Consider the following 20513-nt stretch of genomic DNA (forward strand, 5'->3'; position numbering starts at 1 on the left):
AATACACGCTACTCTCGCACGATCTTGCAATCCTCGCGTGAACCAATCGAGCCGCTCCACTCCGCTGCGCTGCTCGTAAAACGCGTCCTATGGAAATTGACGCCGAGCGTCACTGCTGCGTTCACGTGCCGTAGACGTTTCTTGGGTGGGGAAAACGCGGTGCATTGTCTCGTTGCCGAACAGTGACCAGATCAGAACGGACCAACAGGATGTAAGTAGCGCATGCACAGTAGCGGAGCTACTCACCGAGCGAGCCACGTCGACATCTATCCGCACATGCGCGCTGCCATCTGGTCGCCACTTGCCACGTCACGCACTCAGTTGCACGCGCTAAGAGAAACGTGCTCAGCAACAAGTTGCTTTTTGTGCGACGTTAACCCACAAAGTTCGTGACGCAGGAGGTCCAGAACTACTTGACCGGAACCAATTCGAAACATTTGGTCCGTCCATCTTCAAGTGGTCTTTGCGTGCGTTGAAGCTTCGCAGCTTAGTTAGCTTAGCTTAGCTTGTGAACAAAGACCAACGTCAACATCAAGTTGGAGCCTCCCAAAGTGTGCAAAATGTGTGCAAGAAGGACGCCAGCCGCAAAGTTCGAGGCGGAACTTTGTGGCGCAAAAGCTCAGCGACGACATCAACTCTCAACTGCTTGCAAAATGCAAGTAAAAGTTGTTCTTCGCAGACTAGCAGGTTGGTTCACTGATTCGGGAATATTATTCATTTTTTTCCGTTCTCATGGTGTTGATTCTGAACTGAAAGATGAGCATTCAAGGCCAGGCCTCCCTTTTTATTGCATCGGACGTCTATCGTTTTGAATCATAAAGATGATCATTTATTGATCACAGTGGCCTGTTCAGGGGTGTTTTAGGGGGCCCCTAAAATATTCTTAAGCCAACCTAAATAATAACATTACAAAAAATGCTAACATATTCACTATAAAGATGCGAGGATATTAATTGAAACAATCATATAACCTGGCATTATTAACTTAAATATGATCATAAATCTGTCAGTTTCCCACTACTTCATAGAGTAAGGTAGAGAGCCCCTTCAGTGCGTCGCTATCCAACCCATTCCACTTGTTCATATAGAGAACACCCACATTGCTGAAAACTTTTCCCTGTGGCCTAGATAGTAGTCAGTAGTACACCACCTCTAAAATAACGCTGTTACCTAGCTAGTTAGCATGAAATGTATTGTTAAAGTCCTTGCAGAGTTAAGTGTGCACTCTTGTTACCACTATCTTTGGCAGGGTACACGCGGGTTATTAAAAGTAGAGATGTCCCGATCCGATATTTGGATCAGATCGGGACACTCTTTGGGGTGGGGGACTTCCTTCTGGAAAATCAGCTGTGTTTCACGTATGATTATCATCAGTGGATAGTCATTATAATACACTCAGGCATGCAAACTTGCCACCTTTTGGCAAAATTTTGCCTTTTTGAAATCAAAATGGGTCATTCTTCTGAATCACGTAGATCCGAGGAGAAAAAAATGGGGGGGGCATGTCAACAAGCGCGTGAGACCGTTAACTTAAAAACCGTAGTTCCCTCTGTTAAGTTAATGGAGCATACCAACTCTCTCAATAACAGAGGGGTTTCCTAACAACTAGCACAAACGAATGGCACCAATTCGGAACCATTTTGCAGTAGATGAAGGGCTTAGAGGGACGTCATCACTCGAAATTAATATCTCAAGCCCCCCCCCAATTTACTGCAAAATGGACCCGAATTTTTTTGTACTCTGTTCGTGTTAGTAGTTAGGACACCCGTCTGTTATTGAGAGAGTTGGTACGCTCCATTAGCTGTGGGAGCTAAGCTTAGAAACAGCTACGAGTGACGTCCCCACTCGAAATTAATATCTCAATAAAAGCATGATACTGTATCTACAAAACCGTGACAGCACAAACGATTAACATAATTTTTATATAAATTTGCGTCTGATGGGGGGGGGGGCAACTTAATGGAGGCCCGTAGAGATGGTCACAAAGCACATACAGCAAAGTGTCGTCTTATTATTTTTTTAACTTCTGGGTCATCGTCTTTGCAATTGTCTTGCGAGCCTTTTGCTGTCGTGTTGTGGCAATTGGCGTTCGTGCTTTTGCCAATTTGCAATCGCGCTTTAGGAATTGGGGATTGTGTTGTGGCAATTTGCATTCTTGCTTCGAACCATTTGCTGTCGTGTTGTGGCAATTGGGGTTCGTGCTTTTGCCTGTTTGCAAAGTGTTCGGACTTTGCATTTCGCATGACACCACTCGGCCACCGTACCTTTGTAAAGCGCTTTTTAACGATTAAAAATAAATAAATCATGAGCAATGAGGTAACTAGAGTGATGAACTAGTGCCTTCCATACAAGTCATGTTCAGGGCTTTGTTAGTAAAGTTCTGAATGTTCACCAGTTAATTTTGACGAGTTATTTAAGGCCCCTCTATACTCTCCGATAAATACAGAAAGGGAAGAGTTTTGCCTTGTTGTGGAGGTCGTGTCATTTGTTTAGCCATGGAGAGTTTATCAAACCGGAGAGCTCCGCTACAGGTCGCATTTGAAAGTACCCCCATTCCTGCGCTGTTCGTACAACCCCCCCGTTCATAAAACAGCCTACAGGTGTACTTCTGTTTATCCAGAATGATGCCCTATCTATCGAAGTTAAGGACCATGGGACAAATTGCTTTGGTTGAATGTAAATAAAGTTCTGATCACTACAGTTAATGCTTTTGAAGACTTGTAATTTTTGTATTCTCTCTCTCTCTCTCTCTCTCTCTCTCTCTCTCTCTCTGTCTCCCTCTCTCTAACACATAATAGTTCAGTGAATGGAATTTATACTGGACCTGTAAATTCATATTTTATGCTGTACAGCTGTTCTTGCTTAATGCAAACGGGACATACCATTGGGATAACCAGTTTGCATGCCTGTACACTAACAATTATAGGTGGGAATCTTTGGACTCCTAATGATTCAATTATGATTCAGAGGCTACGATTCAATTATAAATCAATTATTGATGACCCCCCCCGCCCCCCAAGCTATTAGCTGCTTTTATTGTTTCGTACATTAATTACGAAAATTGTGCAAAAAGTCTCTGAGGCTTAAATAAACGACTATTTCATTACCAAGTTAACAGTTCAAAACAATAAATAAAATACTCAAGTCCCCATTCTGTATCAGCAGTTTTAAACTACATTCAATCAATTTAATGTTGTGAATCAACCGTTAAAGTAGTTAAAATTGCTCCCTTTATTCCGTAATTTCCCTTCTGTCGCTTTTCGACATGTGAAAGTTTTAAAACTGTTTTAAAGATAGATTCAAGCCAAGATTTTGCCGATTTAGGAGTATTTTAGATAAAAAGTTAATTAAGTTTGCTCGGAAGGTTCGCTACGACAGCCTTCCGGGGAAGTCTACTGCTTTAAGATGGTGGCTGATTTCGAATGCCGGCGAGTATGTCATTTTGCATCTAGTTTTCTACACACGAGCTGCTAATGCCGCAGAGTATGTCATTTTGCATATAGCTCTTTATACATGTGATATCTACCATAGCATTATGTGGACGCAGTTTGTAGCGGCTGTCGGCAGCAGTCAGGTATTATTGTTTTTTTATCTAGCGGCATGAGTTGCGCCAAAGCCGTGAGTTGAGCATTGTCATTACCCTTGTAATGACAAGCATGCTGTTTACTCTCGATCCGTTCCTCATTGCATCCCAAAGACCGTGCCGACTGTGTTTTAGTTCCGCTTTACTTGACATTTGACACACACACACATTAAAGCTATATTGCTCTTTTGCCAATGAAACATTTAAGATTTTGCAGAATAAAGCAAGCGCATTCAAAAGAATAGCTGCAGCCATTTAATGGTCATTTTATAGGCTTCACTGTTGGATTATAATTTATGATGAATGCTTTAACGCCATAAAAGGAATATCAAAGAAATCACACAGATACAAAATAACGCGTAACACTAATTGCTAGATGCAGTCCGTGTCCAATCAATCCACTCATTAAGTTCAGCCGTTTTGACAAGGTTAGAGCCGCTATCTGACTCCATCACGTTCATTTGTAGCTAGCGTTAGCCTGTGACCTGGCTTCCAGTAGAAAGCAGTGAAAGCACCCTCTCCTGAAATCGTGAGAACCAGGGAGGAAAGCGGACGAAAGCCCGTTTGGAGGCCGCCAAGAGTCTACTGAATGTCGGGTGAAAGTTTGACGAAGCTCCCTTAAGCCCGACTCCATCACGTTTGCTTGTAGTGATAGCCGCTAGCGTTAGACTACCTGGTTTCTGTTTGTTTGAATTCCTGATAATCATGTGACTTCATACGCAAGCACACTGACTGCTTTCTTAAAGGGAATGAACATAACCGAAAAACAGAGACAAAGTAGGATAAAAAGAGTATATTTTCTTGTTTTATTAAAATTATCGTATTTACCGATATGGTCAAAATTACGTCGGTTATCGTGAAGAATTTCGGTAACGGTAAATTTTATGTATATCGCCCAGCTCTACCATACAGTGCCTTCTTTTTTTTAATCCAAATTATTTATTTCATAACAAGTATTACTTAGTTTATCATTCATACATCGTTAATATATAGTTATTTCAAAAAGTTAGTGAGAAAGAACCCTGGCCCGACCCGACGTAATAATTGACATTTTAATTTTGGTCATGTTTTCAGTTTAATTTAGCTGTTTCCAGCTTGCTATGTTAATAATTGCGATGTTTGTTTACCGCTTTTCCCTCTTACTGCGAAGAGGGAGGAAGTTACATCAGCCGCCGCTATGATATTTAAGTCATCAGCCATCTGCTGTGACCTGGGAATTTAACGCCTGCTTTCACGCACACTGCTTCCCATGTCAGTCGACACGGGAAATTGTTTTCACACACAACTGCTGCACGGTTAAGTCCCGCGATATTCCCGTTGTTTTGGAGTATGTGATAGGGGCTCAAGTTACATCCAGATACTTTAGGTTGCAGTTTATGGGTCATGCGAAGGCAGTGGACCTGCTTAAACATTTCGGTTTGCCTTACGAATGAATGTGAATTTCGCCGTTTTAACTCACGAGTTAGCCATGTTTACTGGGGTCTTGACAGGAGCACTAGCTGCTAGACTGTTACAGAAGATGGCTGGTCTGAGTCCTGTCCTCCTCCTCTTTTTGTCCATAATCAGTGTTTCCCACAGGATTTTATGAGACTGTGGTGGGAGGGTCTCTGACCAGTGTTTCCCATAGGATTTTTTGAAACTGTGGTGGTGGGCTGCATCGGAGTCGGACAGCCTCACCATGTCGTGCCACGGGGATTTTTTTTTTTTTCTTCATTATTTTTTTCCCCCAAGAAGAACCATAACAAAGATATATTTGAAATATTTCGTTAGCTAGGCTAATGTTATAGCTCTCAGCTACGGTATATGTATGCAAAATGCGTAGCTGATTACAGCTACGTTACCCTATGTAATAATGCGACTTTTTTCTCTTAGCAATAGTACGACTTACATCTCGTAGTGACTCAGGGTTGGCAACCCAAACTTTTGAAAGAGCCATATTTGACCCCCCCCACTCCCACCCCAAAAAAACAAAACAAAACTGATACAGTATGTCTGGAGCAGCAAAAAATTCAAAGCCTTGTACAAGCCTTATAATTATCAATACTAGCTATATTAGCCTACTATAAAAATGACTAAGTTGGCTAAAAATACATAATTAGCCTTCATGATTAAATGTTTATTTTCCCTGCAGTGGATCCTATAGCGCACCACGTGACTACTCTGTTGTACGATGCCACCACAAGTTTAACTTCATTACAATATTAATGAATTGAAAGAATGTTTGTGTCATGTTTGTCCTCCTAGAAATCCTATTAAAACAAAAAATATATTTCCCTCCCCCATCTTTTTCCATTAAAAAAAAAAAAAAAAAAAAAAAAAAAAAAGCAGCGCTAAAGAGCCGCATGCAGCCCGAGAGCCGCGGGTTTCAGACCACCGTCGTAGTCCTTCTTTTTCCTTTTTATTTGACCCTCGTAAGTACTACATTACCACAACAATAACAGTCCTTCTGTCAACTGACCCATTTACAGGACTGGGGGAATTCTAATGGCCGTGTAAAGAGTTTTACTTGATTCGGTGAGAAGGTGAATAGTTTTTTCCCCGTTGTTCGTGAACTAAATTTCCACACAAACGCACATCGAGGTACCATTAACTTAGCAAGGAGAGGTATGAGAGTCATTTTTCGAGTGTCCCAGAGCTCGCAAAATTGGGGAGGGGGGGCGCATTTATCAAAGATTCATCAGCCGTAATTTGTCTGAAGTTGGCGCGCCGGTGTTGTGCCGAAAAATAGCCACTCCACGCGAAATGTCCCCCCTGACGGGAGCGCCCACGCGTCACTCGTACAAACAGCCTTTTCTTACCAATAGGGAATGGGACGTACTACGTCACTGTTTGGACGCGCCTCCATGCTGGCAATATGATTTACTTCCGGTTCGGCAGAGTCAATGCGGATTGTAACGTGTGGTAGTGCTAAGCTAACTCTTTCGGTGTTTTAGAAAGAAAATATGGGTGCTTATTGTTGCGTTACCGGGTGCAACAGCATCTCCTACGACAAAAAAAAGGGGTTAGGAAAAATTGACTCACTTTTCACCGTTTTCCTGCATGGAGGACCAAATATCAGATCACGAAGGTACGACGGATGGCTGGATTGCAGCGGTTCGTCGGAAAAGCATTTGTTATGATCATATTTCTGCTGGAATGAGAGTGTGTTCCTGTCATCTCTACTCTTGTAAGTTGAACGATTTATCCACTTTTGGTTTCAATACGTTTTTCTTTTTTTACACCGTTGTGTAAATCTGCCTCGGTAGCAATGCTCGCCTACTACGACTCACCTACCTGTTGTGTTCCTAGGTAAACCTGCTGACAACACATCCCGATTTGTCACAATCTCTCTTCTTGGATCATTTGACAAAGAAAATTTGTTCAATGGAGTGGTTCCATTTGTCCTGTGTCGGACTCAAACAAGCCCCTGCTGCAGACACCATCTGGGTCTGCCCTTCTCGTCGATGAACTGCGGGCTTTTAACTTGTGAAAATGCAAGAACTGTAATGCACATATTTATTCTGCCTGGCTATTTAACTATGGCCAGTGACGTATTATTATTATTATTATTTTTTAAACCACTTTGACAAAGACAACTTTCATTGTAATGTTGAATTTATATATTCTATTATTATTTTTAAATTATAATATATAATTAATTATTATAATTAATAATAATTATTATAATAATTAATATAATTGCACTTGTGGAGACTTTAGACTGTCAATTCAAATAGTGTTGGAAAAGTTGCAATACCTAAAATAGAAATGCAAGAACTGTAAAGTACATATTTTTACACCTTTATTTACCTAAGGCCACTGGATGTTTTTTAACTGCTTCGAAAAAATACAGGTTTTGTTGTGATCTTGTATTTATATAGTATATAGCTTTTTATAATGTATTATGTATTATAATATTTGCTGTCCCCTGCCAGAGTGTGGGCCATTTTGTACTAAAAGGATTTTAAACTGTCAGTTCAAATACTGTGTTGGAGACTAGTACTTGCAATACTTAAAATGGAAATGCAAGAACTTTAAAGCACATATTTATCCTGTCTGGCAATTTACCCAAGGCCAGTAAATAGTGTTTTAAACTGCTTTGACAAAGACACGTTTATTGTGATCTTGTATTTGTGCAGTACTTCTCAAATGGTGGGGCGCGCCCCCCCAGGGGGGCGCAGAGCGATGCCAGGGGGGGCGCGAGTGACCTCGGGGAACATGCTTTTATTTTTTATTTTTTTTTGCCGTACTAGAATAAAGTGTACTTGCACATCCACTCCGTGGGTGGCAGTGGCGCTCTCATTTTCAAAGTGCGTGCAGTATTTTTGAAGTAAGCAAGAGCACACGGAAGAGACTCATGCAGAGCTAGACTCACGCAGCGACCCACTGTCTTCTTCGGTTCTCACGTGTCCGGCCGAGAAGTGCCGTTTTCGGCTTGGGATCGTCACGACCACCGCCCTCACCTACGGTTCTACCTCGGCCGCCGAGAATGCGCTTTTTTCGGGCCGTTTGCCTTTGACTTTTAATATAGTGGGAAATGAGGAAAGACCACTGTTTACTGAGTCTAAAAATGATTATAGCGGAGAAGCCAAATCAGTTAAGACGCCACTTAAAGACATTCGACCTCAATCTCATTGATAAACCGCTTGATTGTTTTTCAGCGAAAATGTGCCGAATATTGCCAATTGTCACAATCGTCCCGCTTTGTCAGTGTTATATCAGTAAACCAGTGAGCACTGTGGTGAATCAGCGAAAATAAAAACTTTCCTTCTGTCCAAAGACTTTTTTTCCCCCCTTCTATTCAGTTTTGTTTTTCGGTCAATTTTTTTGGCACGTTGTCCTGAAGAGTAAATGTTTCTAATCAATTTGAATTTGTTATTATTTACTGATTTTATTACATTTTATTTTTCAGTATCAAATGGTCAAAAATGTACCTTGAGTGTATTTTTACAGTTTGGATGTGACTTTTTTTTTTTTTTTTTTTAACTTCAGGCAAATTGATGCGCGTTAAGTCTTTTCTGTTACAAGCAACACAATGTTAAAAAAGTTATACTTTATTATAAGTTGATCTATGTTACTTTTTTTCTTTAATAGAAAAAAAAGGACACAATGTTAGGCTGAGGCGTACTTATAATAGTAATATAGACGAATGATACTATTTACAGTGGTGGCAGAGAGTTGGGGGGGGGGGGCGCGAAACATTTACGTCTTCCTTGGGGGGGCGTAACAGAAAATAATTGAGAAGCACTGTATTTGTGTATTACTTATAATTATATAATATTTGCTGCCACCGTCAGAGGGTGGGCCTTGTTTGCACTAATTTAAAGATTTTAAACTGTCAATTAAAATATCGTATTGGAGAAATTGCATTACTTGAAATAAATCTATTGCAACTTATCAGTCCCAGTTCTTGTCTACAACACTGTCCAAAAATTGTCAATGCATATTCCAAATAGAATAACAAAATTAAGTCACCTGACTTTGTAATTATTACACCTGTTTATTATGAAGACCTGAAGTAAACAACAAGCAGTTACAGTTTGTCAAGAAGTTGTTCAAGTCATGTTTTGGTATTCATATTTTATTGACTTTTCACAACAACACTTGGGATCGTGTTTGTAAGAGCAGAGCAAACTGAAGTTTCAGCGTGCACTCTTCGCCTTTCCAACCTCTCATAACGCTCCGATGTGGTGCGCTTGACCTCAGAATAACCCAAGAAGAGATATGGTGACCAATCGGGATGTGTTGTCAGCATTTCATATGCAGGTTTTCCTAGTAACACAACAGGTAGGTGAGGAGGAGGAGTAGGTTAGCATTGCTACCAAGGCAGATTTACACAACAGTAAAAAAAAACACAAAAAAAAAAACGTATTGAAACCAAAACGGATAAATCGTTCAACTTACAAGAGTAGAGATGAGGGGAATACTCTCATTCCAGCAGAAATATGATCATAAGAAATGCTTTTCCGACGAACCGCTGCAATCCAGCCATCAGTCGTGCCTTCGTGATCTGATATTTGGTCCTCCATGCAGGAAAACGGTGAAAAGTGAGTCCAGTTTTCCTCGCCCTTTTTTTAGTCGTAGGAGAAGCTGTTGCACCCGGTAACACAACAATACACACCCATAATTTCTTTCTAAAACACCGAAAGAGTTAGCTTAGCACGACCACAAGTTACAATCCGCATTGAGTCTGCCGACCCGGAAGTGAATCATATTGCCAGCATGGAGGCGCGTCCAAACAATGACGTAGTACGTCCCATTCCCTATCGATGGACACGGAAACGACGTTCTTGTACCGTGAATATGTATCATTTTACTCTGCTTGAACTAATAAATATTTTACTTTGACCAACGCTCTGAAAATAGAGCAAGGCTTTATTTTGGGCCCCGCCTCTCCGCGCAAGTTCAATCAAAGTTTGCTTTACGTCCAAGACGGCCGTCCACCGCTCACTTTCGCCGAAAAGTCCGATCCAAACTATTGTAATGCCCCGGATATGGGGAAGAAGGAGAGAAGTCTGTATTTGCTTACCCACCTGATTGTGGTAACAATAATACAGAAAAACAATAACAAAATAACAGCGTGCTGCTATGACATGCGACCGCTATCTCGCTCGTTCTCCCATTCTTCCTACTCGTTCCCCTTGCGTCTCTTAAATAAATAAATAAATAAAATACTACTCTAAAATGCTACTCTACTACCCGCGCGCGCTCTCGCGGGTAGTAGAGTGGAGTGGGCTACAGCTGTGTAATCGGCTGACTGACGCATCTGATTATTATCTTCTTTTTTTTATTCGGCGGGGGGGGGGGGGCAAACGAGAGCCGCCACAGTCTCGTTCATTTGTGGGAAACACTGATAATTATTGTGTGCGTGTGTGTGTTTAAAAAAATTCTGACAGACTTTATAATGTTACTTTAAATGTGTTTTAATTGTATCTTCAATATGTGTGCATTCTTTTGTCAAACACACTTAGTAATTGAGGTTAAATTTGATGTTCAGTACTTTATTTATTTAATATGATTCAATATGATCTAAATAATGGGTGCGAGAAAATTATTAATTTTCAGTTGAAATGGCATTAAAAAAGGTCTTAAAAGTCTTGAATTTAGATTGATCAATCCTGGGGGGACCCTGAGTACACCCATTTAAACGCGATAAATATTTACTCTTAAATTCAAAAATACTTTTTAAAAAATCACAACTTAAAACAATAGACCATGCCTCTTAAGTAAAAAACTACAATATTGATACCGCACAGAAACACAGAATAAATAAAATGTGTTTAAAAAAAAAAAATTGCACTTTTCCCGTCATAGCTTCTGCAATGGTGTTTTGCAGGGATGCAACAATACAGTTAAGTCATGGTTCGGTACGTTTTTTGTTACAGGGGACACGATTTTCGATCCGATTCAATATATTTAATGCTCTGTAAAAAAAAAAAAAAACTTTTTTTTTTTTTGCTAATGATGAAGAATTAAATTGCCATCATATAAACATGCATTTTAGTGCATGATATTTATGTGCTTACTTCTTACTGATCTGAAAATTTTTTGTATAAAAGTGCTGAGAACAATCTTTACTGTTTGTAAAGTGAGGCAGGGCAAACTGTTGATTGCTACAGCTCTCTTGGCAGCTAGGTTTACAACATGAGCAAGACATCCTATTTGTGGTCCGAATCCATCTGTGTCACGTACTGAATTAACAGTATTTGCAACATTATCTATAGTCACTGGTATGGATTGATTTGGCCTTCTTAACTTCCATTCAGTCATGACAATTTAGAATTCATCGATGTAGTAAATGGACTACGTGTCCCATAATCACTCTGGGCTCACGTAGCCAATGGCATGGGACGTAGCACATCTAGTTTGCCATGTCATGATATCTAGTGTGTGCGCACATAAAAAAAGTTAGCAAGCGCCGCTGAAGTCACGTCTGCTCATTACTACACAACACCAGCATGTGACAATCGACTTTCATAAACAGGACAAGTTTGAAGCACAGTGCTCTTAATTGCAGCAAAGTCTGTAACAATGTTTTGGCGGACTTCGTTGTAAATATCCGGTGTTGTGCCGAAAAATAGCCGCCCCGCGTGAAATGTCACTCCTGGCGGGAGCGCCCACACGTCAACATGACCGGCGCGCCATAGATAGTCCACAGTCACTCCGGAGCACTGACGCGGCCGGTATACGTTGAACAATAGGATATAATGGGAACGATTGGATCCGGCGCTAGTTTTTGCCTGACCTGGAACGAAGATTCGTTTTGCGCAGTTGATAACGAGGAATCCGAACTTTTAACAGAACGTCCGCCGCACGCGCGCATGCACGTGTACGCGAGGCAATAAATCGCAGCGGAAAAATTACCGCCTTCATTTTTATTTATTGCGCGATAAATGGAATTATTGCATATTGCGACAGGCTTAAGGATGACGTCATAATTCCTATCACCAGACTGATAATTATCGGTCCAATAATTATCGTGTACATATACTAAGAATAGCTTCAAAATGTAAAATCTGATTGGCATTGAATAATTATTATACCGCTATCATATATAGTAGTATCTTATATTAATAATGCTAGATGTTTTTTTTAAGAATTGTTTTGAATCATGTTGCAAAGGCGGTCAGTGTTCTGAATCTGTTTACATTACATTCTTTTGCACTAGTTAATGTTATGATCATTTGACCTCATTGTTTATTTGTGATCTATTGTTGTTGTTATTTACATGTTTATTTATACTTTAATAAAGAATTGAAGCGTTTCAAAATATTTTTGTGAATTACTAAGTGTCATAAAAAAATTCATTACTAAATTAGTTTAAAAAAAGGGGGGGGGGTTATTAGCCTGCCCGTGTCGTGCTAATGTAGTTACCACCGTCAAAAATGGTATCCCTTGAGCGGAGCCATATGGAGGTAGAATTGTGTCTTTATTATTCAAACAAAAAAAAGTTGCTTCAATCAATATATATATTATCAACCAAAAACAAATTGCTTCAATAAAAAAAAAGAAGTGTGTTTGAATGTAAAAATAAATTTGAAACTCAAAAAACTCCCCAAAAATGCATGTGAAAGCTATTTTTCTTTGATGATTTTTGTTTGTTTGTTGTTTTTTTTTTTGTGTGTGTGTTTTTTTTTTTTTGATTGAAGTCATTTGTGTTTGGGCCACATTTTGGCTAGGACATTTTTGTCTTTATTATTCAATTTAAAAAAAAGAAAAATCCCTTCAATCGAAAAAAAATAATTTCAATCCTAGAAAAAGTTTATGAATGCGAAAAAATATTTGAGATTGAAAAATTTGCATTTGGACATTTTATTTTTCAATGAAAAAGTTTTCTTTGAATGAAGCTATCCTTTTTGTGTTTGGGCCATATTAAAGAGCATACGACATGAGAAAAAATGTCTTAAATGGCATTATTATGTGAATTAGAATCATAATTTGAGACGATTTTACTATATACAACAATTTAGCAAAGCGCAGATGACGAGAAATTAGTCTTTTAATCTGCTGGTTAGCCACGCCTACCATTATAGGGCTTTAGCGTCCCCAACAGGTGGATGACGTCAGCGGTAGACTGGGCTCATCGGTTTTACTATTCAGCCCATTGAGGGGGAATTATTCAGAACGAGGAAAACGCGACGAATAGAGCCGCAAAATGTCATTGTTTTAGTCTCTCTAGTCATTGTTTTATTCTCTCTACTCCAATACTTTTACAGGATATTCTTTTTATCCAAGTATTTTTTCCCAATAGCTATATAGACCCTACCCACCGACGTCACAAAACCACGTGCTCGCTGTATGGTTCCGCCCACTTGTCCGTCATTTTGTCTCTGTATTCGCATTGGTTTCAATTGATCGAGGAATTTAAAATGCATTTCATGGAAGACCCGGTGCTTTCTGATGCCGTAAACTCACTGGATGTGTTGCATAAAAGGCGTTATGTGGAAAAGCTTCGTTCTATACAGTCGCCAGATCCATATTTGATGCCCAAATCGATGTTTTTCGACCCACTGTCTTCGCCCTGTCTGCCTGACATCTGCTCCGCTGATATTTACAATTATCTTGTCCACACAAAATCAGCCTATTCTCACAAAAATTTGAAAAACTTTAAGAGCTTGGAGGCTTATAAATACTTCGTTGCTGGTTGGGTGAAACAGGTCCTCGTCCACGAAAATTAGGCAGGAATCTATCTTGTGCTTGGAAAGGTTTTCAATTCAAAATCTTTTGTTATTGCTAACATCCACTGTCAAGTCTAATGTATTTCATGTCGTTTGTCAATGGAGTTAAGGCTTTTAATGTTTATATGGTTTAGCGATAGCACTCTCACTACATACATACGTGTATGTTGTCGGCGATTAGCCTAGCAATGATCTTAATTGTGGTTATTTGTCAGCCCAAAACCCTCTAAGTATATCTTAAATGCATCTTACCGGATATAAAATGACTACTACATAGTCTGTGGTGATTTTTTTGGTGCCCAGTTTTCACGTCGAATTGCAGCCGTCCATTTCGCTCTCCTCTTTGGATCCCTTGGAATACGGTAAAACTTCAAGTCTCTCCTTCCATCTTCTCTGTTAGTGCAACCAACAGCCACACACGCCTTCACCATTTTGATTATTAATGTTAAGGAGCAGAAAAACACGCCGTAAATAGGAGGAATGTACGTAGCCGTAACAGGTTAACACTATGTTTTGACGGACAATTGGGCGGTACCATTCAGGAGAGCGGAGTTGTGACGTCACGTGGGTAGGGTCTATAAATGACTTGAGAAGGACCAGTCAGCCAGTCGAGGGGGAACTATTCACAACGAGGAAACGCGACGAAGAGAGCGGAAAAATGTCATTGTTTCTGTCTCTTTACGTCAATATTTTTACAGGATATTCTTTTTATCCAAGTATTTTCCCCAATTGCTAAATAAATGGCATGGTCATGACAAATAACAGTCTTGTGCCAAATGGAATATGAAATAATAAAAATGCATTTATTCAGGACGACATGGCAAAATTACTCCATAATGGTCAAAACTGTCGACTTCACCTTTACTGTCGCACCTCCCGAACGATATTTTATGACACCTAAATCAGACATATGTCATTTCCCTTACCCGGCTTCGTAGAATGTAAACAAACCAAAATGCGTGACAGCCAGCCGACAGGCTAACCCGAACCGAGTGATGTTTCAAAGTCTTCGAAGCGGAAAATCACACATAACTAGCCTGGATTATTTGACATGAAGACTGAGTTGTCGATTGTTTTTACGGATCGGCAAACCGCCCGGCGGAGAGCAATTTACAGTTCATTCCCCGGAGGAGGGCGGCTGCAGTTGTTATGGAGCTAACATGCTACTAATGTGCATGAGGACAGCTTTTTACATGCCTATCAATAATCAAACGTAAGTAGTCCTTTATTTAAAGAAAGTTTGTAGTGTTTACTTTGTAATAGCTGTATTAATATTTGACATAATACTAAACAAGATGTTTACTCAGTTCCTCGTAAGTCCAATGCTCACACTGTAGTCGGGCTTGTTTTGGCCAATAGTCACGGTGAATGGGAACCTTTTGAAACTCCAAAAAGGCGCATACGCCTCTCCCTCGTACAGAATGATTTTTCTGCAGCCGTTGGGCTGGCGTGATGCGAAAAATAAACGTATTAATCCGCAAAATCAGCTGAATCCTTAGTCCTCATACACAACAGTACGCTGTATAGTGAATAGGACGCCTTCTACCGTACACGTCACAGCGCCCTCCTCCTCAATGCAAGACCGAAGCCGGAAGTCACTCATTTTCATGGCGCGGGATTCAAAAAACTAAATAAATATAGCGATCGCTTCCACACACATCCAAGCGGTCCATATCATTCAGAAGCATAAAATACCGCGTGTATTATGAAATAAACATGCTTTTTCGTGTCACATGCACTTTAAGGGTAGGACATTTGTGTCTCAATCATTTAATCCCTCAAAACATATTTATTATTTTAAATATTTTCAATCCCCCAAAAAAATCATTTGAAAATAAAATTGCCCTCCCCTAATATTTTTAAAATGAAAATTATATGCAAAGCAAATGACCGTCTAAGGTGCTAGTCACATGATCTGTTCGAAAAATAATTTTGACCCATTATAAAATTTTTTTTTTTTTTGTTAATTTCATTCATCTTTGTTGCAGATTTATTGCTTTACTATTTTAAATATATAGGAAAGTCAAATACATGCAATGACACTTTATGGCCACCGGGGGGGGGGGCTGGCCCCTTGGCACCCCCTTAAAATCAGCTTATGGTTTGTATACAGAGTCGAGGGGGAAAAGTACGAAAGAGAATAAGGAGACACCCACAATAGGCCGTCAGGTCACCTACCCTTTCGTTCAGTTTCGCTCCACTACCAGAGGCACTAAATATTATTTTCTTCATAAAATAGATTTATTAGTTCTAAGTAAGAATCCGTGGAGTTCACCCTCTGAAAACGTGCCCATTTTTGGGAGTATTTTGCTTTGAGGCGCATTGATCTCTGGTGTGCGCGTAGTACCATTAGGTCGGGAGTGGTGTGATTTTGGTCACATGAGCCAATCAGGTAGCCGCTTTCCCCTCACCATAACAACCAGATATAAAAAATGGCGACTACCATGTCAGAGAGCGAAGAAGAGCGACTGGAGAAAAAAGTTAAAAAGAGAGCGCAGAAAGTGGGAAATAAACGATGCTATATGCATCTCTTTTCCGTGAAGAATGAGAACGTATTGGACTTCACTTATCAACGGTGGAACACGTACAGAACCTGCTTAAACCTGCTTTAACCTGGCTTTGACCTGGCTTTGTCTTCATGCCGCGAACAAGTATCTTGCAGAAATATACCAACATTGCGTGGATATGGATTTTGAAAATATTCCTGGCGACTCTGGATTCCACACTACATGCTACCGGCGTTTTACTGATAAACAGAAATTGTTGAAGGTGAGCCATTCTGACCCCCCTGCAAGTACTAGCGAAGTTGTAGAAGCGTCTGAAACTCCCAGAAAAAAAAACAAAAAAGTTTCAAAGTATGCTCGTTTGGGATCGGAAGGCAAACGGCAGAGGGATCATCTCGCCAAAGCAAAGACATTGTCGGCAGGTATGTGCATCACAAACGCGCCCATTTTTATTAACAATATGACCGATATTTATTAATGGACTGAAAATAATTTGTTGTTAAGTTAATTTTTAAGGCTATAGTTTAGTAAAAACGCGAGCTGCTGAATGATTTATCGAGTGAATCCAGCAGTGGTTACCAAACTCGGGTTAGCTGTGCCCTTCACAGTCATAGATCACAGCTAAACCTCCCCACACCCCAACCTCAACAAACCCCTTACTTTTAAATCTGTGATGTACATATACTGTGAAAAGCAGTGATGTGACAATAATACTTATTATAATTCTTTTTTTGTAAAGGCCGGTTGCTGATGAAAACTCTTTAATCCTTCTCCATATCAAAGACAAAGACTGTGTTGCAATGGAGTTGCGATACCATAAATCCTGTTAGCGAGATTACACCAGGTTCCTAACCAAGTCAACAGCAACAGAAACGACAGGACGAAGAAATGTGAGTTATTACATTGCACTATTCCATTGACACTTTGCTAAAATTACACATTTCAAAGGTAAAGCATTGGTGAACAACATGTCACTTGTATTCTGCTTGCCTTTAGCCAAAGGATCTAAAGCATTACTTTTTGGACATCCTAAGTGTGTGTGTGTGTGTGTGTGTGTTTCAGACAACCCTTTGCTGAGAGCTACAAACTCTTTTGTGAACAAGTGATTTGTCAAAGGATTATCGTTGACAAAGAAGTGCTCATAATGAGCATGCAAGAGTGAATGTGGGTGTGTGTGATGTGAATATGTGTGTCTTGTGCTCATCTTTCCCTTTAACTTTGTTTCAGGTAGGTTTTGCTGAAAAGAAGATTGAAGTGTGATTTCCCCCAGTTGGTTTTTCACACCCCTTTCCAGCGCAAAATGTTTGAAATGTTTTTTGTTTTTTATTGAGACATTATCAACAACAGATAAACTTTTAGACAGGATACCTCACTCATCGGGTACATCAGCTACCGAATCTACTGAGGTAAGCCAAGAAAGTGACACTGAACAAAGGGCTAGCACAACATCTGGTTGGAAAACCAGCTCTTGGCCCCAGTGTTTGTTCTGCCCTCATTGGCATCCATACATTCACAGGTTATGACTCGACCAGTGCCTTTCATGGCAAGGGCAAAACAAAGACATTTTCTCTTGCTAATCAGCAAGAAGAATACCTGACTGCGTTTACAGATCTGGGTAGTAGTTTTAACCTTGACCAGTCTACATTTGAGGCATTGAGCAAATATGTGTGCCATCTATGGCCAGTCGTCTGCCAAAAATGTCAGCGATGCAAGATACAAGGCATTCTGTATGACATCGTCAGATTTGGCAGAACTGTCCATTCCTCCCAACAAGTGATGCTCTCTTCCAACACAGGAAAAGGGCAAACTACCAAACAGCAGTAATGCGACATTCTCTGACTGGTATGATGTGTGCCCCTTCACCAATTGGCAATGGATGGGACATTGAGGATGGTGAATTAACAGTAAAATGGATGACTAGAAATCCTGCCCAAGATGGTGTGCTACAGGTAGTCCACTGTGGTTGCAAGATAAGCAAGTGTGATACTGAAAGATGTTCATGCTTGTCTGCAAAAATGTCTTGTACAGCTTTATGCCACTGACAGAACTGTGAAAATATTTCAAAGGAAACAGAAAGAGGCACATAGGATAATGACAGTGATGATAATGATATTGATCAGTAGTCACCCACCATGTAAAATTTGTCCTATGTTTCGATTCATTATCAAGATGGCAAAAAAGATGGATGTTCCAATGAAGTGCCATGGTTTTACTGTGAATGCACATTTGATATATATATACATATAATTTTTTTTGTCTTTGTTGTTGTTTTTTTTGTTGTTGTTGTTTTTTTTTTTTTTTTTTTTTTTTATTTTTTTTTTTTTTGGTGTGTGTTAACCCCTACAACAGCTCCAGTGGAAGAACTTGTAAATAGTTTCAGTTCCACTGTGATGACTGTAATTGACACTATTGCCCCGATTAAGACAAAAACTTTGTCAAGAAAGAAGGTCACCCTGGAGAAATGCCATACTAGCTTTAAAGCAAAAGCAAGATTGTAGACGAGCAGAACGCAGATGGCAAAAAACAAACTCCTAGTTTTTTTATATCTTACAAAGAGAGTCTTCGCAAATACAACCAGGAACTGAAAAATGCTAGACAGTCATATTTTTCGGAGATCATTAGTAGAAACACCAACAATACTCGCACACTATTTTCTGTTGTTGACAAACTGACAAACCCACAAGCATCAATACCTCAGGAATTGGCATCTGAGGTGTCCTGTAATGATTTCGCAGCATTCTTTACACACAAAGTACTAAAGATTAGACAGACTGTGTGCAACTCCAGATTGACAATTGTTACATTAAATGCCTCCCAAAATGTCCCCCACGTCAATTTTAGACAGTTTAGCCTCTTGGACTATGCCACTTTAACAGAAATTGTGTCAAAATTAAAGCCCTAAACATGCGGCCTTGACATCCTTCCTTCAAACTTTTTCAAAACTGTTTTTCATTGCTTAGCCCCAGACATACTTCAGATTATAAATACTTCTCTCCAAACAGGAGAGTTTCCACAGACTTTAAAAACTGCAGTAATAAAACCTAATCTGGATGCCTCAACCATTAGCAATTACAGGCCAATATCAAATCTGACATTCCTGGGGAAAATTATCGAAAGGGTTGTGTTCGAACAGATCCAGACTTTTATGATGCAAAACAATCTTTTTAACTCATTTCAGTCTGGATTTCGGCCATAACACAGCACCGAGACCGTGCTTATCAAAGTCCTAAATGATATTCGTCGGAATACCGATGCCGGCAAATCATCTGTTCTGTTACTATTGGATCTCAGCGCCGCATTCGACACGGTTGATCACAACATACTACTCAGCAGATTGGAACAGTGGGTAGGGTTTACTGACACTACTCTTCAGTGGTTCACATCCTATCTACATGATGGGGATTTCTTGTGTCAATCGGAAACCATCAGTCAGAACGAACCAAATTCACGTGTGGAGTCCCTCAAGGGTCAATTCTTGGACCACTCTTATTTAACATCTATATGCTTCCGTTAGATCAGATAATGGAACAGTATGACATCTCCTATCACGCCTATGCAGAAGAGACACAACTGTACATTTCTGTGTCCCCACATGATTGTAAACCCTTAGTCTCCCTGAGTAAATGCATTCATCAAATCAATGAATGGATGTGCCAGAATTTTCTCCAGTTAAATGTGGAGAAGACAGAGGTGATCATTTTTGGGCCAAAAAAGGAAAGGTCAAAGATAAGCAGGCAACTTAGCACAATGTCACTTACAGCTACAAATCAAGTCAGAAACCTTGGCGTAATTATTGACTCAGACCTAAAATTGGATAGCCATCTAAAGTCCGTCACTAAATCCGTTTATTACCGCCTAGAAAATATAATCAGAATTAAGGGGCTTCTGACTCAACAAGACATGGAAAAACTTATGAATGCATTCATTTTCAGCAGATTGGACTATTGCAACGGTATATTTATGGGTCTTGATAAAAAATCAGTCAGGAAGCTGCAGTTAGTACAGAATGCTGCAGCCAGAGTCCTCAAAAATACAAGGAAGCTGGACCACATTACACCGGTTTTGAAATCGCTACACTGGCTTCCAGTGAGTCAAAGGATAGACTATTAAATACTACTGCTCGTCTACAAAACACTTAACTCATTTGCTCCCGGAACCGTATAAATACGTTTTATTTTTAAATGCTCAACTGTCCCACAACCGTATTAATACGTCTTTTGCGTTTTTTTTATATAAGAAGCATATATAGCTTCCGCTGTATCTGAGAAA

General features: G+C 39.9%; 1 protein-coding gene across 5 annotated transcripts in view; it reads left to right on the plus strand.

Annotated features, from left to right (window-relative positions):
- Positions 1–270: 270 nt before the first annotated feature.
- The window catches only part of LOC130928939 (oocyte zinc finger protein XlCOF6-like), a 34242-nt gene continuing 13999 nt past the window's right edge, over positions 271–20513 (plus strand). Inside the window, exons 1-3 of one of the 5 annotated variants that reach the window (XM_057855772.1) lie at positions 552–687; positions 16984–17134; positions 17472–17650. Coding sequence is in view for 1 of the 5 variants with exons in the window: in XM_057855769.1 (XP_057711752.1) it covers positions 561–687 (127 nt within the window). In the remaining 4 variants the exon portion in view is untranslated. Of the gene's footprint in view, positions 688–11188; positions 16667–16983; positions 17135–17306; positions 17651–20513 lie in introns of those variants that run through there. The other 4 variants (XM_057855773.1, XM_057855770.1, XM_057855774.1 and 1 more) reach the window with 4 other exon arrangements.

The sequence above is a fragment of the Corythoichthys intestinalis genome, chromosome 13 (genome assembly GCF_030265065.1).
Source record: "Corythoichthys intestinalis isolate RoL2023-P3 chromosome 13, ASM3026506v1, whole genome shotgun sequence".
NCBI lineage: Eukaryota > Metazoa > Chordata > Actinopteri > Syngnathiformes > Syngnathidae > Corythoichthys > Corythoichthys intestinalis.